We start from the raw sequence: 19,733 nt of genomic DNA on the forward strand, positions 1-19,733 counted from the left end.
AGCCATCAAACACTGGAGCAGACGCACAGGCCTTTGTATCACAGCTGGTTAATAGAAGGACTAGAAGGGACATAGTTACCTCCTTCGATCCCCTGCTAAAATCAATCCACTTTATTTCCCCGTGACTCTGAAATAGCTCATGAATGTCTTCTCTGGAAGTCATGTTGTCCAGTTCACCTGAGAATTTTAGAAGCAAGCCAGTCTGTTCTTCTAGTGATTTCTGGAAGCAAAGATAACAGCTAATTATGTACATTAAAGTGAATCTGAAGTCCATCCTGTCAGCCATCGGCTTACTTATTGCAGATTGACAAAAAACTGTCCTCAGCAGCCAATTTAGCGCAGATATACATGACAAGCCGTAATTAGAAGCACTTCCACTATTAGACCTGCGCTGCTGGCCAATGTGCTAGAAGGATTCTGCAGGGTGTGTAGACAGAAGTGGTTTTGCTTTTCAATACTCCTAATGGGCTGGAATATTTCCTTGGTTTTCTTGCAAAGAATAGGGGATGTGATCTCTACATTTCTCACAAGTGTCAAATCAGCTACAGACAAGGGTATTTTTCCAACAAAATCAAACTTATTTCATTCATTCCTACAGGTTGCTATTGAATTAACGGTAAATTAAAATGCAGTAAAGGCCGTGACCGATAAGTGGAAATACGCAGTTCTGGAATTCTGCACTGCTAACTGGAATTTGATGCAAAATTGCCAGCAGAATTCTGCCATTTTCAAGTCCTAGCAAAATCTGCACGTTAGTTGCAGAACAGTCCATACTGTGTGGAAGGTTCTTCAATGGGATACAATTGAAGACGGGACTTTAGCCTGTCTAGTCTAGCTTTGCTCTGTCTAAGCATTAGTATATCTGCCCCATTGCAGAGACATAGGTCAGCTGCCAAGCCAACTGGGAAACATTAAACATACTACAAACAGCGCATTTTTTCTGTGGCGCATCGTCCTCACTTGCCAGGTTTTTTTTAAGTCAGTGTGCTTTGTTTTTTTTTGCTTTTCTTCTAGGTAAAGACAAACACAGCAGGCTGTATTTCTTCCTTTTCAGAGTAAAAAAAAAAAAAAGTAACGCTCCAGCTATACTTACCATTTCAGCTTCCTCCGCTTGCTTCTGTGCATCAGCCTTGTCCCTGGTGGAATGAAACCAGTTTAGAATAAGAGATCCTATCCGATCTACAGTCAGTCTGCACTTTTAATACCGCTCTAGAAGCCATACAAGCGCACAAGAAAGTATCAAGACTACATTGATATAAAAAGGTGATATTTTCCCCATCTAGCTGGCTACTATGACTGCTACACAGTAATATTCCTCCACTCCCCCGCTCTGCAAATATGAAGCTTCTTTCATGTTGTTTTACATTCTGTACCCTGGCTCCCAGTTTAGGATTGGGTCCTTTCCCAGTAGCGCAGGCTATTAACCACCAGTACATTTACAGAGTACTGTAGAAAAATCTGACATTTACTTACTGTTTACCCTTTGCTTTGGCTTCAGATTGTCGGTGCTTTCTTTCATCGTTCTTCTTGACAAAATACTCATCCCTGTAAAAAAAAATTAAAAATAATAAACCCAGAAATTAAAACGCATTTGTCACACTACAGAAGTACTACCAAGTATTGCAAAAAGAGCTTGTGGCAAGCAAAAAACCAAAAAAAAACAAAACACAACAACCTAAAATTGAATGGAATGTCCCGACTGTCTGGTAAAAAAAAAAAAAAAGGATCAGGCATGTTAGATTCCAACTTATCCACCCTTTGGTGCTGCGGGAGATAAGCCACAACCAGAGGAGTCTTTAGTGATTCCCCTGCCTGCTCAGCTGAACATACATGTATACACTGAACGATCACTGCATTAGAAACTCCCCATCAATAACAGGTTGGTTCACCTTTTTTGGGGGATCACGACTTTTAGATGTCGGGTGAACAGATTACATAAGGTGGCGAAGAGCCTCTAATACTGAACTCGCCCCATTGCCACTGCAGCAGCTCTGCAGTTGGTGCCCATTTTGGGGTAAATGGAAGCAGATCTCTCAGTCCTTTCGAGTATATCTTAAATACCTTCAATGGGGTTACAATCCGGCGAGTTTGGGGGAAAAGGCAGTGTGAAAAATTCATTGGTTCTTCCAACCACTCCCTAGTGATTTGAGCTCAGTAACATGGAGCGTTGTCTTGTTGAAAGAGGTCACTGTGGTTGGGGAAGACTTCCTGAAGATATGGGTGCAGATGGTCAGCTAACAGGTCCCTGTAGAGTTCACCAGTTGAGGCTTGAAGCATGATGACCAACAGTCCTAGGCCATGCCAGAAAAATGCCCCCCAGAGCATGACACCACGACGACAGACTTGTTAAACCCCAACGGTGCACCAATGAGATCTAGCTTCATGCTGTTTACACAAGATGCAGACCCGGCCATCCATGTTATTTAGTAGAAAACTGGGTTAGTCACTCCAGACTACCTTCGGCCATGTGTCCAAGATCATCTTTGCTGGGCCATTGTTAGTGATGACACGGGGTCACCATCAGGGGCACCCTAGTCAGTCTTCAGCTGTTAAACCCTAGTAGACACAAGGTATGCCACATAATTATGGAAATTTGTTTAACTTCCCCGCTGCCGTGCTGCTGGGTCAGTTTGTCCACTGTGGCAAGTCATTGCTGACATAGCAGACATGCCATCCAAAATTCGGCTTTAGAATCAACCACACATGACCTGCCACTGTGTGATCTGTTGGATGTCTGTTCAACCATTCTTGGTACACTTGATACCATAGTTCCTCCACAGCCAGAAGTACAACGGTTTCAGAAATAACAGCACCAGTTTGCCTGCAAAGTCACTTAAGTTGCCACATTTACCGATGACTGCCAAGTGTTCCTTTCTGTTGTGTGGAGGAGATGCCAGCACATTATCAGAGCTGACTCACGTGGCACCGCGTTACTGTTCACAAGATGACGCACACCAGCCGTTTCTAAAGTAGGGATCATTCAGTGTACAGTTGAGTCACAAAGAATAGACAATCAGTTAAGCCCCATTTACACGCAACGATTATCGCTCAAGTGATAGCTTTTGAGTGATAATTGTTGCGTATACATGCTACCATAATTTGCTTTTTGTCCAAATGTTGATTTTTTTTGGTTGAATTTAAAATCATTCGGCCCGGGCAGCTGCCAGCTGGGACCACACGCTGTGATTCTCCACGGGAGTGCTGATAACACTGTATTCAGCTGCAGTCCCGAAGCAGAACAAAGGGTCTATATGCAGATAACAGACCTGCTGTTATCTGCATACAGCAAAGGGAGGCACATTTACATGCAAATGACGCCAATACTCTGCAAACGGGCATTAGTGCCCATTAACAGCTTATGCAAAACGATTGCTCAAACTGTCAATCATCCTATTTTTTAAAGTGATCATCTTTGCATGTAAATGGGGCTTAAGAATGGATAGGATGTTAAATAGTCATTGTCCCCCCTCCCTTCCCGATAACCGCTGTGTGGGGCCATCCAGCTTCTAATGTATTTCCATATGCAGTGCTCTTTAAGAGAATGGGTATATAAAGAACGAGCGGTCCACATTTAATACCACCCAGAACAGAAAGCATTTAAAAGCCACATGAACACACTGTGGGTTTCTCTGCAAGAGTACTCAACAGTTTATCCTGCGGTGGATACATTTCCTGTAGGTTGACCATTTTCTCTTTGCAGTCGCCGACAGGTGAGCAGTTACTGTTCCTTACATTTTCCCCTGGTCTATCACGAGACTTACTTTGACAATATAATCATGTCAGAATCTTTGAATTTGAGATCTTTATTTTCCAAGAACTTTTTTGCAGCCTCTTCAGTCTCAAATACAACAAATACAGAGCCCTATGAAGATATACAAAAACCAGGTTACCAACATATTCACGGAACTATCTATTACAAAATGAAAACCGTGCAATATTAGAATACGGACCTTAAATGCCTTCTGAAGCGTCCGCCTCATCTGAATGTTCTCAATCGCACCTTTGCCATCTAGCCACGCTTTGATCTCATCCAGGGATGTATCAGGCTGAAATCCCTTCTGCAAGCAAGAAAAAAAAAAAAAAGTTAATTAGCTATGAGATTTTGCAAGATATCTGGCCTATGTTTCCGCTTACAACATTAAGAACTGCAGAATGGCTTCTCCAGAGTCTCATTTTGCATTTTAACCACTTGGTGACCAGCCTATTGTATTTTAACGTCCTGCAGCTGCAGGATATGTATGAAGGGAGATCGCGGGGTGATCTCCCTCCATACATTGCAGCTGATGGCTGTTTCTTCCAACCGGCGGCCCCAGCTCTGATAAAGCTGCGCAACTTAGAGCTGTTAACCTTTTAAATGATGCTGTCAATTCTGATAGCATTTAAATACTCGCCGTCGGACATGCAAGGTAGATATTTTCCCATGCCTTGGCGGGTTGGATCGCTTCTATTGACTTCAATGGAAGCCGTCCGTGTGGAGCCTGCATGAAAATAGAGCATGCATCGATTTTTCCCTCTGCGAGTAGAAATTAGTTGATTTCTGCTTGTGTGCGGGAAGCATCTGTTCTCCATAGGCTGTAACAAACAGTATTTGCTGCGGATTCACGGTGCGGGCGCAGACTGCAGATCTGCTCGTGTGCCGCCGGCCTTATTTGTTCTCTTGGACAAAAATAGGGCACACAGCATGCATTGCCCTTGCAGATCGGACTGCACAGCGATGGCTGTATGCTAGTTGCGCCTAGCACAGAACAGCACATGGATCCACATGTGCGCTGTATGAGTGGCAGAGCAGTGAACACTGCAGATCGTACTCGTGATAAGCGGCAGAATAGGACATGCAATTTGTTCCTTTGTTGCAGTTCAAAGACCATAAAACTTATTTTTCTGTTAGCAAAGCAACATGGCAGCTTGTTTTCTGTAGTACCAATTATTTCTAATGTGCTGTTTTGAGGTGATATATTATCTATTATATCATATGATAATAGAGTTCAGAGATGCGGCTGATGGAAGTGATGGCCATCAGGAAGGCAGACATCCAAGATAAGAGGAAAATGTCACGTATTAGCTTGAAGGAAGACATTTGTAATGCATCCAAGACCAAAGTGAGGTCCCACGGCGCTGACAGGAGATGTAAGGGATAGTGTTTGGCCACTCCATGAAGAAATGCATGCACTTCAAGTTTGAAAGCCAGGCAGTGTTGGAAAAGCACTGATAGCACGGAGGCTTGACCCTTTAGGGAGCCGCGGCTCAAGCTCATATGCCTGACTAGTGGAAGGAAAGGATTCTGGGCACAGAGAAATGCACAGTCTGAGAGGATGCCGGTCACATTATCTGAAGGAGGACTTCCACACCCTACGGTAGATGCAAGAGAAGGAACGTTTTGACCTCGAGCATAGTTCAGACAACTAGGTCCGCAAACCCTTGAGCTGTCAATACTGTAGATTCAACTGCCACACCAGCAAATTTAGAGTTTGTAAATACAGGTGAAGAGCTGGGTCTTGCCGCAGTAGATTCTGCCCGAGTGGAAGGGGCCAGGGTGTGAGGACCAGTAGGGACACAATATTAGCAAATCAAGGATGACATGGTCAGTCTGGTGCTATGAGGCTCATTGGGGAAGGGGGGGGGGGGGGGGGAGGAGGGAAGTCTTCCATTTCGGATTTCTTGAGAAGCCGTGATATTAAAGGAGTTAGTTGAAAGGCATACAGGAAGGAAGTTCCATGGTATTGCCAAGGCATCCACTGCAAAGCCTTGAGGATTGAGGATCGCGGATTCGTGACACAGAGCAGGAGCTGATGTTAAATCTAGACACCATTAGATCCACATCCAGTACCTCCCATTTGGAGAATATGTCCAAAGACTGTGGGTGGCCGAAAGGCTGGGTCGTGCATCTACACCGAATGGAGGATTTTGGCAGCCTCCATCACTGTTGCGCCTCTTGTGCCACCCCGATGGTTTATTCACACAACTTCCGTCATGTCAGATTAAACACGGATCTGATTACTATCTGGGACTAAAAGGGTTAGACAGGCGGATGGCTGAAAGCTCCAGTACATTGATGTAGAGGGACGATTCCAAGTTAGTCCACTGTCCCTGCAGTGAAGAGCAGAAGCCGGTTTCTCCCCCCATATATCCGGAGTGGAGGATCTCTCCTTCGTGCTGAGGACTTTGCCAAGGGGTGGGTAGGGGGAGGGTGTTTGGCTGTTTGAGGGCGGGGACCCCAGGAACGGCACAGTTTGAAGGATGAGCAGACTTCAAAGACCTTCGGCTGGAACATCAAAAGGAATGAAAACCAGGCTCTCCTTGCCACTGTACAGACGGAATGGACATATATTGTGGCAAACTGCCACAGAAAGCACAGATGAACAAGCTAGCAGCCTAGCAGCATCCAAAGAGGCCTCACACAGGAACCTGCCTGCCTTATAACTAAAGACAAAACTCCGCCAACTCCTGTGGGGCATAGGTTACCTCGGCGTAGTGGTTCCGCCCATTTGGATATGGACCTACTAACCCAAGATGAATTGAAGAGAGGACTAACCCAGACGCCTCAAAGATGACTTGGGAAAGGATTACTGCTGTCTATCGTGCTGGCCCTTAAAAGAGGATGCATCTTCCAGGGGCAGGGTAGTGTGTTTAAAAAGGGAACAGGAGCATCCAGAAAGAGTGGGGATACCCACTTTGACTCCTCATGGAACAGATACATTACATCTAGGCGCTAAGGCCTGAGGAAATAATTATCCTGAGCTGACCACTCTTTGGTCAGGACCTCCTCCAATCCTGCATGAGGAGAATGTCTTATGCCAGTGTCTTGGACATCAGGAGGAGATTAAGTCTGTGGCAGAGAAATCTTGGTCTTCATGTGAAGAGTCTCTTTAAACACCTCAGAGAGTGTCAACCATGGCGAAGACTCTGGCAGTCTAAGGAAAACTCAGAATCAGATCTTTCAGGAGCTGTCCCTAAAGGGGATTGCGGAGTGGGACACTGTGGGTGGAGGAGAGGCAGAGGAAGGAGGCGATACTATGACCACGCGACCTTGAGCACCTTTGGTGTTTCTTGGTCCTGCAACACATGCGTTTCGGTAGGAATGATTACTCAGCATCAGACTTTTCAGTCAGGTTTTGGCTGGATGTCCTGCCCAGTCTCTCCACGATGGACCGAGAGGCTTTCTTAACCCTTTAATGATGCGGCCCCCCCCCCCCTCCCCTTTAAAACGAAAAAATATCGTAACTCCTTTATTTATCTATCGACGTCGCTGTATGAAGGCTTGTTTTTTTGTGGGACGAGTTGTATTTTTCAATAGTGCTATTTAAAGTACCATATAATGTTCTGAAAAACTTAACAAAATTCTAAGTGGAGTGAAATTGAAAAAAAACAAACAAACATTCCGCCATTTTTGAGTAAGTCTTGTTTCTACGATGCACAAACTGCAACAAAATGACATAACTTTATTCTATGGGTCAGTATGATTACGATACCAAACTTCTATATTTTTTTTTTTTGCTGTACTATTTTTTTTCCCAAGACATTTAATTTTTTACAATTATTTTCTGTCTCCATCTTCTGTATACAATAACTTATTTTTCCGTCAACATAGTTGCGCAAAGGCTCTATTTTGCGAGATGTACTGTAGTTTACTTTGGTACCATTTCGGAATACATACAACTATTTGATAGCTTTTTATTGCATTTTTACTGGGAGACAGGGTGACTGAAAAAAGGGCATTTCTGGCGTTTTTTGTTTTTTTTCGGACAACGTTCACTGTGCAGGCTAAATAATGGGCTATTTTGATAGATCGGACTTTTACGGACACGGCGATACCAAATATGTATTTTTGTTTTAGGATTTCTTATTATAGATATGGCAAAAGGAGGGCGATTTAAATTTTTTTGAGCTTATCTTTCTTTTTTTTTTCTTAGCCCCCCCACCAATTCCACCCTAGGGGACCACAACATGCGATGCTTTGATTGCTCCTGCAGTATGATGTAATGCCTTACCGTTATATACTGTGATTTGATGGGGACGGCTTGATAGGCAGTCTGCTAAGGCATCCCTGGGGTCTTTCAGAAGGACCCCGGCTGCCATGACACCTGTACAGCTCCCTGCGAACTTAAGTGGGGGGACAGGCTGTACGGGACCCCCGATCATTCGAGGGACTTAAATGCTGTTGTCAGAATTTACAGTGGCATATAAAGGGTTTTTAAGCCGCGATCAGCTGTGCGGCCAATTGCAGCTATTGCCCGCGGGTATCAGCTGTAATAAACAGCTGATGCCTATGCTGTATGAAGGGAGGTCGCACCGCGCGCCGTGTGCACAATGTGGTAGCGACAGGCGGAGAAACTACAGGTGGGCTAGGGTGGCAAAGAGCTGCCTAGAAGCACGTTCTACCCAGGTTCAAGAGGTACCCTCGGCTTGTGGAAGAGGAGCCACAGAAAGAATGGTGTGAGGGACGAGAGGTGCAGTAAAATGGAGCCAGGACCAGTTGCCAGTAGCAGAAATCCCACCCTTCACTTTCCTTGTGATGCAATGAGGGCAGGCCAGATGGGAAAGCAATCCAAAAAGCGCAGGCAGGCCGGAAGGGGAGTCAACCAAAGGAGCTTCGGCACTGGAAGCAGGCATTCCAGCACCTTTCAGTTTGGGGAATTTTGTCACCTTGTGAACCTAGAAAGTCCAAGGAGCTCCAGGAAGGTCTGCCTCCTATGGACACCAAGCTAAAACTGGTTTAGCCGGATGGCTGCAGGAGTTGTAGAGCTGGTAAGAGTCAACTCTTCTTTTACTTAGTCTCCGCCTCCTAATAGCAGGAGATATACCCAAGGTCTTTTTGTGTCCCCAATGACACAGCAGAGGGAAAAAATAAAATAAAAAGAATGTTCCTTATTCTGAGGGATCAGTATGATTATGGCAATACCAAGTTTATGTAGTTTTGTTTTGAATTCCACAACCCACGCTAGCATGAAAACCCAATGTGAACCTGCAATTGCAGCGTGGGGTGCAATTCATAGGGTGACAGTTGTCCCGCCCATCCAGATGCATAGATACTATGATCACCACTGCTTGAATGTTAAGTGTCCAGGATCAAAGCTCACCTTGATACCAACAGCAAAAGTTAAGGGCGTTTTCAATATCAGGCCCGTCAATATACAGTTTATCGGCACCCAGCTGACACTCTACACACCACCACCATAAGCAATACCAACTCAAAGCATATCTTTTTTCCGGTATTTTAGCATTGTATCAACCAGGTGGCCACGATGAGGTTTTTGGTTTGTTATTTTCAGCCGCAAATTATTGTTAATGGCGAGTAAAATGGCTATTTGTAATGCTGCACAGCCATTGACAATCAGTTTAAATAAAAAAAATTGTATGTCATTGCAGCCGCATGCTACCCCAGGTTTTTGTGATTCACCCTTTTGACTATTGCATTGTACGAAGTGTTTGAATTGTTAAACAGAAGTTGTTTGCATAGTTACAGTGACATGCAATACACTTACAATATAGACAGACTTGGATTTCAGTGCATTTCTGTACTCCTCCGTGACTTCCGGTAAGGGTCTGTCAGGCGACCGTCTGATTTTAGTTTTTTCCTCATCAATCTGCAGCAGGCCGCTCTTGGATTTTTTAAGTGCTTCAATAATCTTGGCAAAATCTGTTGTCAATTTATTCAACCTGTTAAAAATAATAATGATATCATCCACAAGTCATCCACCGCTAACCAGATCCATTACGGCACAATACAGTCAGCCTTAGGAAAGTACCTGTTAAATTTGATCATGGTCTGTAGAGGCACCCAGCCATCATCGAGGGAGATTTGTTCCTTTAAGAACTTATCTCTTGGAAGATTATGGTCTCCAAAATAGTACTGTGAAGAAAGATCAGAGGATCCTGATTAGTGGATGTCAGTCTATGGTCAGTCTTTCACATACATCATTCATGGGCCTTTATATGAAGCAGATCAAAAACAAAAAAAAACTTGTCTGAATGGGAAGCTGATCAGCGGACAAACCAGCGAATACCTGTTTGTTGGGTAATCACGGGTTTTATGTAGCACCAAAAATAGTCAACATATCGTCCTGTGTTAACTGTGAGATGCCGTCAGGGGAACCACATGCTCCTGAACACCTCTACCATGGATTGTTAGAGAAATTGGCGCTACTATATTCGCACTATGTAAATAGAGCTGAACGAGACCCAATCAAGTTGCAAAAATCAAGTTTCTGGATATGTAGAAAGAACTTAAGGGCTCATTCACGTGTGTAGCCAATTTCAGTCTGTTAAACGAACCAATTTCACTAAGTGTGCTTTGACTGATTTTTAGTTGTGCATGTACATTGATTACATCCATATGCCATTCACTTATGCGCAAAAAGGCCCAACTGATGTTACTTCCCCTCCCCCCCACTTTCGCCTAGTAACAAGCACAAAAAACGCAACAAACACACGCAACATCCATGTTCACTGCATTTTTTCGCTCCCATAGACTTTCAATGATTTTAGTCTGTGAATACTGACCAAAACAGGACATGCTGCAGTTTTTTTATTTCTAGGGCAATGTCAATCTGTATATAGAAAAAAAAAACACCAACATAAAATATTCCTGTGTGAATGGGCAAGAACTTACCTCGATTTGCTGACAGATCTTTGTGTCCAATTCTTGCACTTGTTCGCCGTTTCCATTTTCAGCCATTTTAAAGTCTAAAACAAGAGTAAAAACATTTTTTTTTTTTAGAGGAGTAAAAGGTAAACTTGTAGGATCTGTAGATGAAATGTTTTAAGGGACTCGTATTATATCATCTACAGGCGCTGTAGACAGAACATGGAAGCAGGGGGTCTACAAAACCCCTACGGATGTGACATGGAGAAATAACCAGCAGCTCCTGCAGGCCCAGCCTCTACTGTACCCCAGCAGCTCCTGCAGGCCCAGCCTCTACTGTACCCCAGCAGCTCCTGCAGGCCCAGCCTCTACTGTACCCCAGCAGCTCCTGCAGGCCCAGCCTCTACTGTACCCCAGCAGCTCCTGCAGGCCCAGCCTCTACTGTACCCCAGCAGCTCCTGCAGGCCCAGCCTCTACTGTACCCCAGCAGCTCCTGCAGGCCCAGCCTCTACTGTACCCCAGCAGCTCCTGCAGGCCCAGCCTCTACTGTACCCCAGCAGCTCCTGCAGGCCCAGCCTCTACTGTGGTCCTGCAGGCCCAGCCTCTACTGTACCCCAGCAGGCCCAGCCTCTACTGTACCCCAGCAGGCCCAGCCTCTACTGTACCCCAGCAGCTCCTGCAGGCCCAGCCTCTACTGTACCCCAGCAGCTCCTGCAGGCCCAGCCTCTACTGTACCCCAGCAGCTCCTGCAGGCCCAGCCTCTACTGTGGTCCCGCAGGCCCAGCCTCTACTGTGGTCCCGCAGGCCCAGCCTCTACTGTGGTCCCGCAGGCCCAGCCTCTACTGTGGTCCCGCAGGCCCAGCCTCTACTGTGGTCCCGCAGGCCCAGCCTCTACTGTGGTCCCGCAGGCCCAGCCTCTACTGTGGTCCCGCAGGCCCAGCCTCTACTGTGGTCCCGCAGGCCCAGCCTCTACTGTGGTCCCGCAGGCCCAGCCTCTACTGTGGTCCCGCAGGCCCAGCCTCTACTGTGGTCCCGCAGGCCCAGCCTCTACTGTGGTCCCGCAGGCCCAGCCTCTACTGTGGTCCCGCAGGCCCAGCCTCTACTGTGGTCCCGCAGGCCCAGCCTCTACTGTGGTCCCGCAGGCCCAGCCTCTACTGTACCCCCGCAGGCCCAGCCTCTACTGTACCCCCGCAGGCCCAGCCTCTACTGTACCCCCGCAGGCCCAGCCTCTACTGTACCCCCGCAGGCCCAGCCTCTACTGTACCCCCGCAGGCCCAGCCTCTACTGTACCCCCGCAGGCCCAGCCTCTACTGTACCCCCGCAGGCCCAGCCTCTACTGAACCCCCGCAGGCCCAGCCTCTACTGAACCCCCGCAGGCCCAGCCTCTACTGAACCCCCGCAGGCCCAGCCTCTACTGAACCCCCGCAGGCCCAGCCTCTACTGAACCCCCGCAGGCCCAGCCTCTACTGAACCCCCGCAGGCCCAGCCTCTACTGAACCCCCGCAGGCCCAGCCTCTACTGTACCCCCGCAGGCCCAGCCTCTACTGTACCCCAGCAGGTCCTGCAGGCCCAGCCTCTACTGTACCCCAGCAGGTCCTGCAGGCCCAGCCTCTACTGTACCCCAGCAGGTCCTGCAGGCCCAGCCTCTACTGTACCCCAGCAGTTCAAAGTGTGAGAAGAAAGTAAAACCCCATTTATTAGGCCCGCTACACAAGGGCGAAAATTCTGCGGCGGCATTTCCCGCAGAATTTCCGCCCGTGGAAGCTGCCATATGGGCAGAAAACGCAATCCTAGGCAGACGCCCGCGTGAAATCACGCGTGGAAAGCAAATCGCGGCATGCTCTATTTCTGTGAGAGGCTCACACAGCCTCACACAGCCCCACACAGAAGTGTTACTCCATGCGCTGGTTGATCAAAGAGACGGAGGAGAGGCGAGTGCCACACTGGTCCCTGCAGGGGCTCGGGTTGGGTCCCGCTGCAAGAATTCTCGCAGCGGAATCCGTCCCGGCCGTCTGCAGGTGGCCTTAGTTGTGAATAAACCTCGCATCACAGAAGAGAAGCGCCGGAACCTCTAATCCAAAGTCTTTGGATATCCCGGCCATCATGTTGCTGGAAGTTGTTTTATGGACGATGATTCAGTGTGATGACAGACTATTCTCAACCAGCTCTCATCATGCAGAATGAATGCTCCGGGCCTCACTAAGCCTTAACCCCATAAGTCTTTGTTTTCCTTTCTCCGCATTCCGAACTTTTTTCTCTACGGATGTAGCAGTAGGAGGGCCTATCTTTATTGGGTTAGTTGCTTTTTTCAATGGCATTTGAGGGTAAGTACATAAACTTAATAACTGAGGGGGAAATTAAAACTTAAAAAGGCAGATTTGTGTTTGGTTTTTAAAGGGAATCTGTCAGCTTGAGCTTGTCCAGATTGCAGACAACATGCTATAGAGCAGATAGATATATACATATGTTTAAGGGAAAGATTGTTCTTGTGTTTTATCCTCTTATATCTCTGCATATTCTGAACTGTCCAATGGGCAGAGCCATCAGTGAGTGACAGCTATCTGTATTACTGTACATACAGGAGTAGCTGTCAATCACAGACAGCTCCGCCCATCACAGACAGCTCCGCCCATCACAGACAGCTCCGCCCATCACAGACAGCTCCGCCCATCGGACTGTCCACCCATCAATCACCGACAGCTCCACCCATCCGACTGCCCAGCAGTCCATCACCGTCAGCTCCGCCCATCCGACTGCCCAGCAGTCCATCACCGACAGCTCCGCCCATCCGACTGCCCAGCAGTCCATCACCGACAGCTCCACCCATCGGACTGTCCAGCTCAGAATATGCAGAGGTTTAAATAATTAAACTACAAGTTCTCCTGAATCCCTCTCCATAAAGCTATATACCATCTGCTCAGCTCCTCCGCTCTATAACACGACAGCTACAATTTGCACAGCATGTCCAAGCGGACAGATTCCTTCCACAATGTCAGCTATTCACTGTGTGGTATAAATAATTGATACTTTTATTCTGTAAGTACAATTTAAATTCACTAAACCTCAGATCCCCGATGTTTAACCCATTTACATGCCACAATCAGTGTGACCACGGTACAAAAGAGGCTGGCAGATAGAGTGGGCTCCCTCTGTCCCCCCTCAGACCCCCACGATGTGATCAGAGTCCCAATGGGTTGCTATGGCACTTGGAGGCATGGATATAGCCACTGGATCTGCCTGATACGGCGGCCTGTGAGGCCCAGCCTCTGGCTGGGCTTCATAGGCTTTTTAATATACTACCGTATTATACTGAAGGGAAAAAAAAAGTCAAAACCCCATGTATTACTCTTTACTATGTAAAAATCGTACATGTGGCATCGCTGCGTTTGTAATGACTTAGAGGGGTAAAAATTTAGTGCATTCAACCTGCACAGTGCATGGAATGGAAGAGATTTCATTTTAGCCATCTCACCTTACAAAAAATGGAATAGAATATCCTTCTATTGTGGCCATCACAGTAAGGCCCCCTGCACACATGCGGAAATCCCACAGCAGAATTTCTGCCACTGAAAGCCTGCATAGGATTGCGTTAACAAACACAATCCTATGCAGACGGCCGCAGTTTGGCCACGCAAAATCTCGTGCAGCAAACAAACTGCAGCATGTCCTATTTCTGAGCCCCGTACAGAAACGTCACTCACCCGGCTGGCGGCTCCGGTCTGCGCATGCGCCGGCTGCCGGCACATGAAAGAGCCGGGGCCGCCAGGCGCGGGTGAGTACCCGCTCATCCCTGCAGGCGCTCGGGTCGGGTTCCGCGGCGAGAATCCTTGCCGCCAGATCCGATCGTCTGCAGGCAGCCTTAGGCTCAGTGTCCACGCGCGGATTTTTGCTGCGGACTCTGGAACGGGCGTTCCACTCCGGATTCCAGAGCAATCAGCCTCCATAGTATGCCATGGTAAACCGGTCCTTCATGACCACGAGCAGAAACCAAATGCATTTTTTTGCTCGCGGATATGAAATTGCAGCACACTCCATTTTGCTGTGGAGTCAATAGAAGCCATCTGATCCACGGCTGTCCGCAGCTGACATTGTGGAAGGGCCACGAATTCTGCGGGACAGCAGGAGTTTTGAAAAAAAAATTATTGCACATGTACACTGGCCGACACTTCTGCACACACCAGCAGTACAGAAAAAAAAAAGACGACCCAGACAGGTAAGCAGGGTCCTCGGCTGCGTTAGGGTCGGATTCCACTGCGGGCTCCTGCGTGCAAAACCTGGCCCGCCCGTGGACATGAGGCCTTACAGTGTGTAATGCCGAAAAAAAGACATACCCCAATCTAGTTCAGCCCATTAACCCCCTAACGTTAATCTGGAGGAAGGCAGAAAAAAAACAAATGAGGTAGGAGCCAGTTTTCCTAATTTTAGGGGAACAAAGTCTTCCCGACTCCAATCTGGCAGTTGGAATAATCCCCGGATCACCGACCCATCGGAGGTAATGAGTGACTAACATAGTATTGTATCGCTCAAAACAGACATCCAGGCCCCTCTGAAGAGGCAGAGTCCCACAGTGTCACTGCTCTTACAGTAAAGAACCACCTTCTGTCTCGGTGTGGAAACCTTCTTTCCTCTAGACATAGAGGGCGCCCCCTTGTTAGAGTCCTGGGTATAAACAGATGAGATCTCTATTGTCCCCTGATATGTTTATATAGTTTTTAGTCGCCCCTCAGCTGACTTTTCTAAAGTGAATAACCCCAATTTTGATCACCTCTCTGGGTATTGTAGTCCACCCATCCCTTTTATTAATTACTTTCGTTGCCTGCCTTTGTACCCACTCAAGCTGTGTGTCCTTATTGCGTACCGATGCCCAAAACAGTCCACAATATTCCATGTGTGGTCAGACCAGTGACTTGTAAAGAGGAGGAACAATGTTCCCATCATGCACCCCTAGACCTCTTTTGATGCACCCCATGATCCGGTTTGCCTTGGCAGCAGCTGCCTGACACTGGTTGCTCCAGTTAAGCTTACAGTTAACTAAAAACCCCAAATCCCTCTCCATGTCAGAGTTCCCCATTCTGTGTGTAATCCATCCATAACACAATCTCTGCGCCCACATGTCGTGCACTTCCTCTACAGCCCACGTTTCCCACCAGCCTGCTCACAGCCAGTCTTCCAACTCTCCAGTTACATTGAGACTACAATTCCCAGCGTGCCCTACAATGCATATGCTATAGCGGTGCACTCTGGGAGATGTAGTCCCTCAGCCGCTGGAGGGTTACAGGTTGCAGCAACCACGTGTGAGCGGTGGAAGACGCGGACGTCCGCGTATCCCGACTACCCGGACATAATGAGCGGAGGAGTGACCCCCGTGCTCGGTGAGGCACCCGCCCCCTCTATTGGGGCAGAGCGCCGAGTACGATGCGGTGCGGTGCAGGCCCCGCGGGCGGACTCGTGCCGCCTGGGCCTATGCACTGCAGTCCCCCCGCCTGCCTCCTCCGCCGGTGTCAGCGGCCCGTACAGTGTCGCTTCGGTGTAGCACATGGCCGCTCCGCGCCTTACCTGAGTACTTCGCCGGTCCTCCGCTTGCACAGGTCACACGCAGCTCCGCCGCAGCTGCTGAATGACGCGCGGCTTTAAAGGCAGAGTCGGCTCAGCACCGCCCCCTCCCGGCATGCAGCAGCCATGCCTGCTCGCGCTCTACGCCTCTGCCGCTGGACTTCCCCAGCTGCTCCCTGCGGCACTCAGCCCGCTCTTCAGCGGAGATGTGCAAACCGGAGAAAGCGCAACAACTGCCCAAGAGGAGCGGGAATCTAATGCAAATGATCAAAATTGCAAAAAAAAAATAAAATCAGTGTTTTCTGACCCCCTGTAGATAATTTTGTAAAATAATGTTGGTTTTGTAAAAACAGAGGCAACACCCCCCCAACATGTGACCCCGCCCACATTAGGGCTCATTCACACGAATGTAACATTGGCGCGTATTACACGGTGAATGGAGTCAATCAACGTATATGGATTTTCATTGCATATACTCCGTCCATTAAAAAAAAAAAAAAAGGCCGTAGCGCCTGCTAGTGTGCTGCGTATTGTGCGCCGTAGAGCCCTATTGTTCTCCATGGGCATGTAATAAACGCATATACGCAGCGACAGCCGGCTCACACAGCGCTCATTCATTTTTCACAGCTGCAAAAAAACTGAAAAAGGACCAATTCTTATTTTTTGCACCTCTAAAAAAACGTAGCCTCTGAGACATTTGGGCGTATCGGCGGTAAATGTCGGATGGCTTCTTTCTGCGCAGTTTGCCGTTTACTATTGACTAGCACGCCAGAGGGGAGGAGACCATACACACATGTAAGGCCGCATGCGGAATCCGACCCTGTGCCCAGCTGGCGTCTGCACGTTTCTTCTCTTCCGTACTGCGGACGGTCCGCACAGCGAGCCGCCAGACTTCTGCAGCGCAGGTTTTTTTTTTGTAAACCTGTTTTTTCTGTGTCATCACCTAGCAATGAGGCGAAATCCACGACCTTTCCGCAATGCTATTGCGGAAGAGCCGCAGATCGAACGGCTTCCATTGACTTCAATAGAAGCCGCCTGCGCGGAATCTACGCAAAAATAGAACATGCTGCCATCTTCCGCTTGCGGAAAATCGCGATTGATTTCTGTTCGTGTAGAGGAAAAAGCGATTTTCAATAGTATGTTATGGACAGCATTTGCTGTGGAATCCGGAGACGGACGCCCGCTCTGGGTGCCGCAATGCAAATCCGCCCGTGTGCAGCCGATGACGCGGGGAACAAAAGGAGTTTAAAAAAAAAAATCTGTACCGCGCACGTCCGACGGCTAGCCACACAGGAAAATCCACAGCACTGCTGAAAATGAAAGTAAAACATTCAAACGCCTCGCATCCCTACTGTGAAACGGCGTTCCTCAGGCGCGTGTTTAACGCCATCAGAGGATCGTAAGTGTTCCCAATTGATTCCAACAAGAGACATCATAACGCAATATTCACGCGAGCTTTGTGCGTCTCACAATGAGTAAAACTCGTGTGAGATCCGCACTCGCGTGCATGTAGCCTTGGGGCCTATTCACACGAACGCATTTGCGTGCAAAATTTGTGCACGCAATACGCAGTGAATAGAACCCATTGATTTCAACAGGTTCGTTCACATGCACTTTTTGGTTGCGCCAAAAAAACTGCCGCATTCTCTATTTTCATGCACATTCGCACATCAAAAGTTGCCATAGAAGTCAATCAGGATGTGTGAAACACGGCGCAATTGTGCAGGAAGAAGAACTCATTAGACTAATAGGCCTAATGAAAGCAATGGAAGGAACACCGCGATCCTCTGCCGCGGCGGGGGATTCCCCTCATCCCTGCAGTGATGCAAGGCTGTTTTAACATGAAAATGCCTCATATCCTCGGGGATTCCACATGGTGGGGAGCGCCGAATGGGGGTAGGATTCTAGACCCACATCGCGCTCGCCTCTTGTGCAGTTAGCCTTTAAGCCTCATGTCCACGGGAAAAATCAGGCCCGCTACGGATTCTTCATGTAGAATCCGTAGCGAGTCCCTCCTGCCCCGCGGACATGAGGGCTGAAAACCAGAATAAACTCACCTGCTCCAGACGATGCGGATCTTCCTTCCTTCACGGCCGGATCTTCTTTCTTCGGCCCGAGGGCGTGCTGCGCGCATGTGCCGGGCACATCCGCCGGGCTGAAGAAAGAAGGTCCGACTGCGAAGAAGGGAAGAACCGCATCGGCTGGAGCAGGTGAGTTTAATTCAGGCGCGGGTCTCCCGCGGATCCGGACAGCTTCCATAGGCTTCAAAAGAAGCCTGCGGGAGCCGTCCCCATGGGAGACCCGCACGAAAATGGAGCATGTCCATTTTTTTTCCCGCACGCGGATCCGCGCCTGACGGGAAAAATGACATCCGCGTCCAATGTATCCCTATGGGGCACGGATCCGCGTGCGGGAGAACCACTGCGGATTTAAAGCCCATGGACATGAGGCCTTAGGCCGGGCTCACACAAGCGTAATCCCCAGGCAATCTAATACATTGTCTTACATTGGTTCGCTCGTTTGCGTTTAAGAATTGCAGAATACACAAGCACAAAAAAGGACAAGGCATGTTCTATTTTGCCATGTATTACATGCAAGGAGCCCATTGTTCCCTCTAGGCCCCTAATCAGTGTCTTACCCATACGCTCATGTGCGCCCCGCCTTACATTGTGTTGCTTTTGTTGCGGCATTTATGCACAAATAGCAGCTGACATTCCGAACTGCGTAGGCACACCTTAATAACCGGACAGTTTAGGCTCTAATGACCAACCGGTTTCTCCGTTTTTTTCATCGTCGCATTCCTAGAGCCACAGCTTTTGAATCCATCCATTGACGCAGCCACATGAGGCTTGTTTTTTACGGAACAGCTTGTATTTTTAATGACATCATTGTGGGGTACATATAATGTGTTGTATAATTTAAACCGTTTTTGGCGCGGGGATCGGGGAAAAAATGTTACCATTGTCATCTGGATTTCATTTTAACGGCGTTTAGCGTGCAGAATAAATAATGTGGGGCAGCACGATTCTGGCCATCTCAAGTGTATACAGTTTTTTGCTATTTTTATATACTAAAAACACAAAAAAAAAAGACTTGCTCTTGTGTTGCTGCATCCCAAGAGTCATAACAAAAAAAAATTCACTGTCTGGAACCCAATAGATTTGTAAATATTTTTTGCTTAAAACATAGCTTTTAATAAGATTACATTAAATCTAAAATTTGTACAAATAGCACTATTCCAAAATAATTAACATACACACACTTAAGTATAACCAAATTCCCTTGACCTCTCTGTACTCCTATAGGGCTGTAGATATAGATTAGTCTGGATTCACTACCAGATACCTGGTTCTTTTTAACCATACATGGTATCCATGGTTTATGACTTTTAATAATGGTCTACTAGCCCCAGTAGTTCTCTTTAAAATAATCGGTCAAGGGATAATTTTTCGGACTAGATTAGTCAGATAGATCACCTTTTATCTTTAGAATTGCAAGTGACTAATACAAAGGTCCCCATATGTTCGCTACTAGAGGACAGAAGATCATTTTTGGGTTTTTATTTTATTAACCCTATTATCCTGGATCTTGAAAAACA

General features: G+C 47.6%; 1 protein-coding gene across 1 annotated transcript in view; it reads right to left on the reverse strand.

Moving 5' to 3' along the window:
* The window catches only part of SSB (small RNA binding exonuclease protection factor La), an 18,739-nt gene extending 2,491 nt beyond the window's left edge, over window positions 1-16,248 (reverse strand). The window contains exons 1-9 of the mRNA XM_066575888.1: window positions 16,139-16,248; window positions 10,610-10,683; window positions 9,747-9,850; window positions 9,483-9,657; window positions 3,951-4,058; window positions 3,762-3,862; window positions 1,474-1,545; window positions 1,094-1,136; window positions 80-220 (exon numbers count right to left, since the gene is read on the reverse strand). Of these exons, the coding sequence (XP_066431985.1) occupies window positions 80-220; window positions 1,094-1,136; window positions 1,474-1,545; window positions 3,762-3,862; window positions 3,951-4,058; window positions 9,483-9,657; window positions 9,747-9,850; window positions 10,610-10,675 (810 nt within the window). The 5' untranslated portion in view covers window positions 10,676-10,683; window positions 16,139-16,248. The remainder of the gene's footprint in view (window positions 1-79; window positions 221-1,093; window positions 1,137-1,473; window positions 1,546-3,761; window positions 3,863-3,950; window positions 4,059-9,482; window positions 9,658-9,746; window positions 9,851-10,609; window positions 10,684-16,138) is intronic.
* Between the last annotated feature and the right edge of the window lie 3,485 nt (window positions 16,249-19,733).

The sequence above is a fragment of the Eleutherodactylus coqui genome, chromosome 8, assembly GCF_035609145.1.
Source record: "Eleutherodactylus coqui strain aEleCoq1 chromosome 8, aEleCoq1.hap1, whole genome shotgun sequence".
Lineage (NCBI taxonomy): Eukaryota > Metazoa > Chordata > Amphibia > Anura > Eleutherodactylidae > Eleutherodactylus > Eleutherodactylus coqui.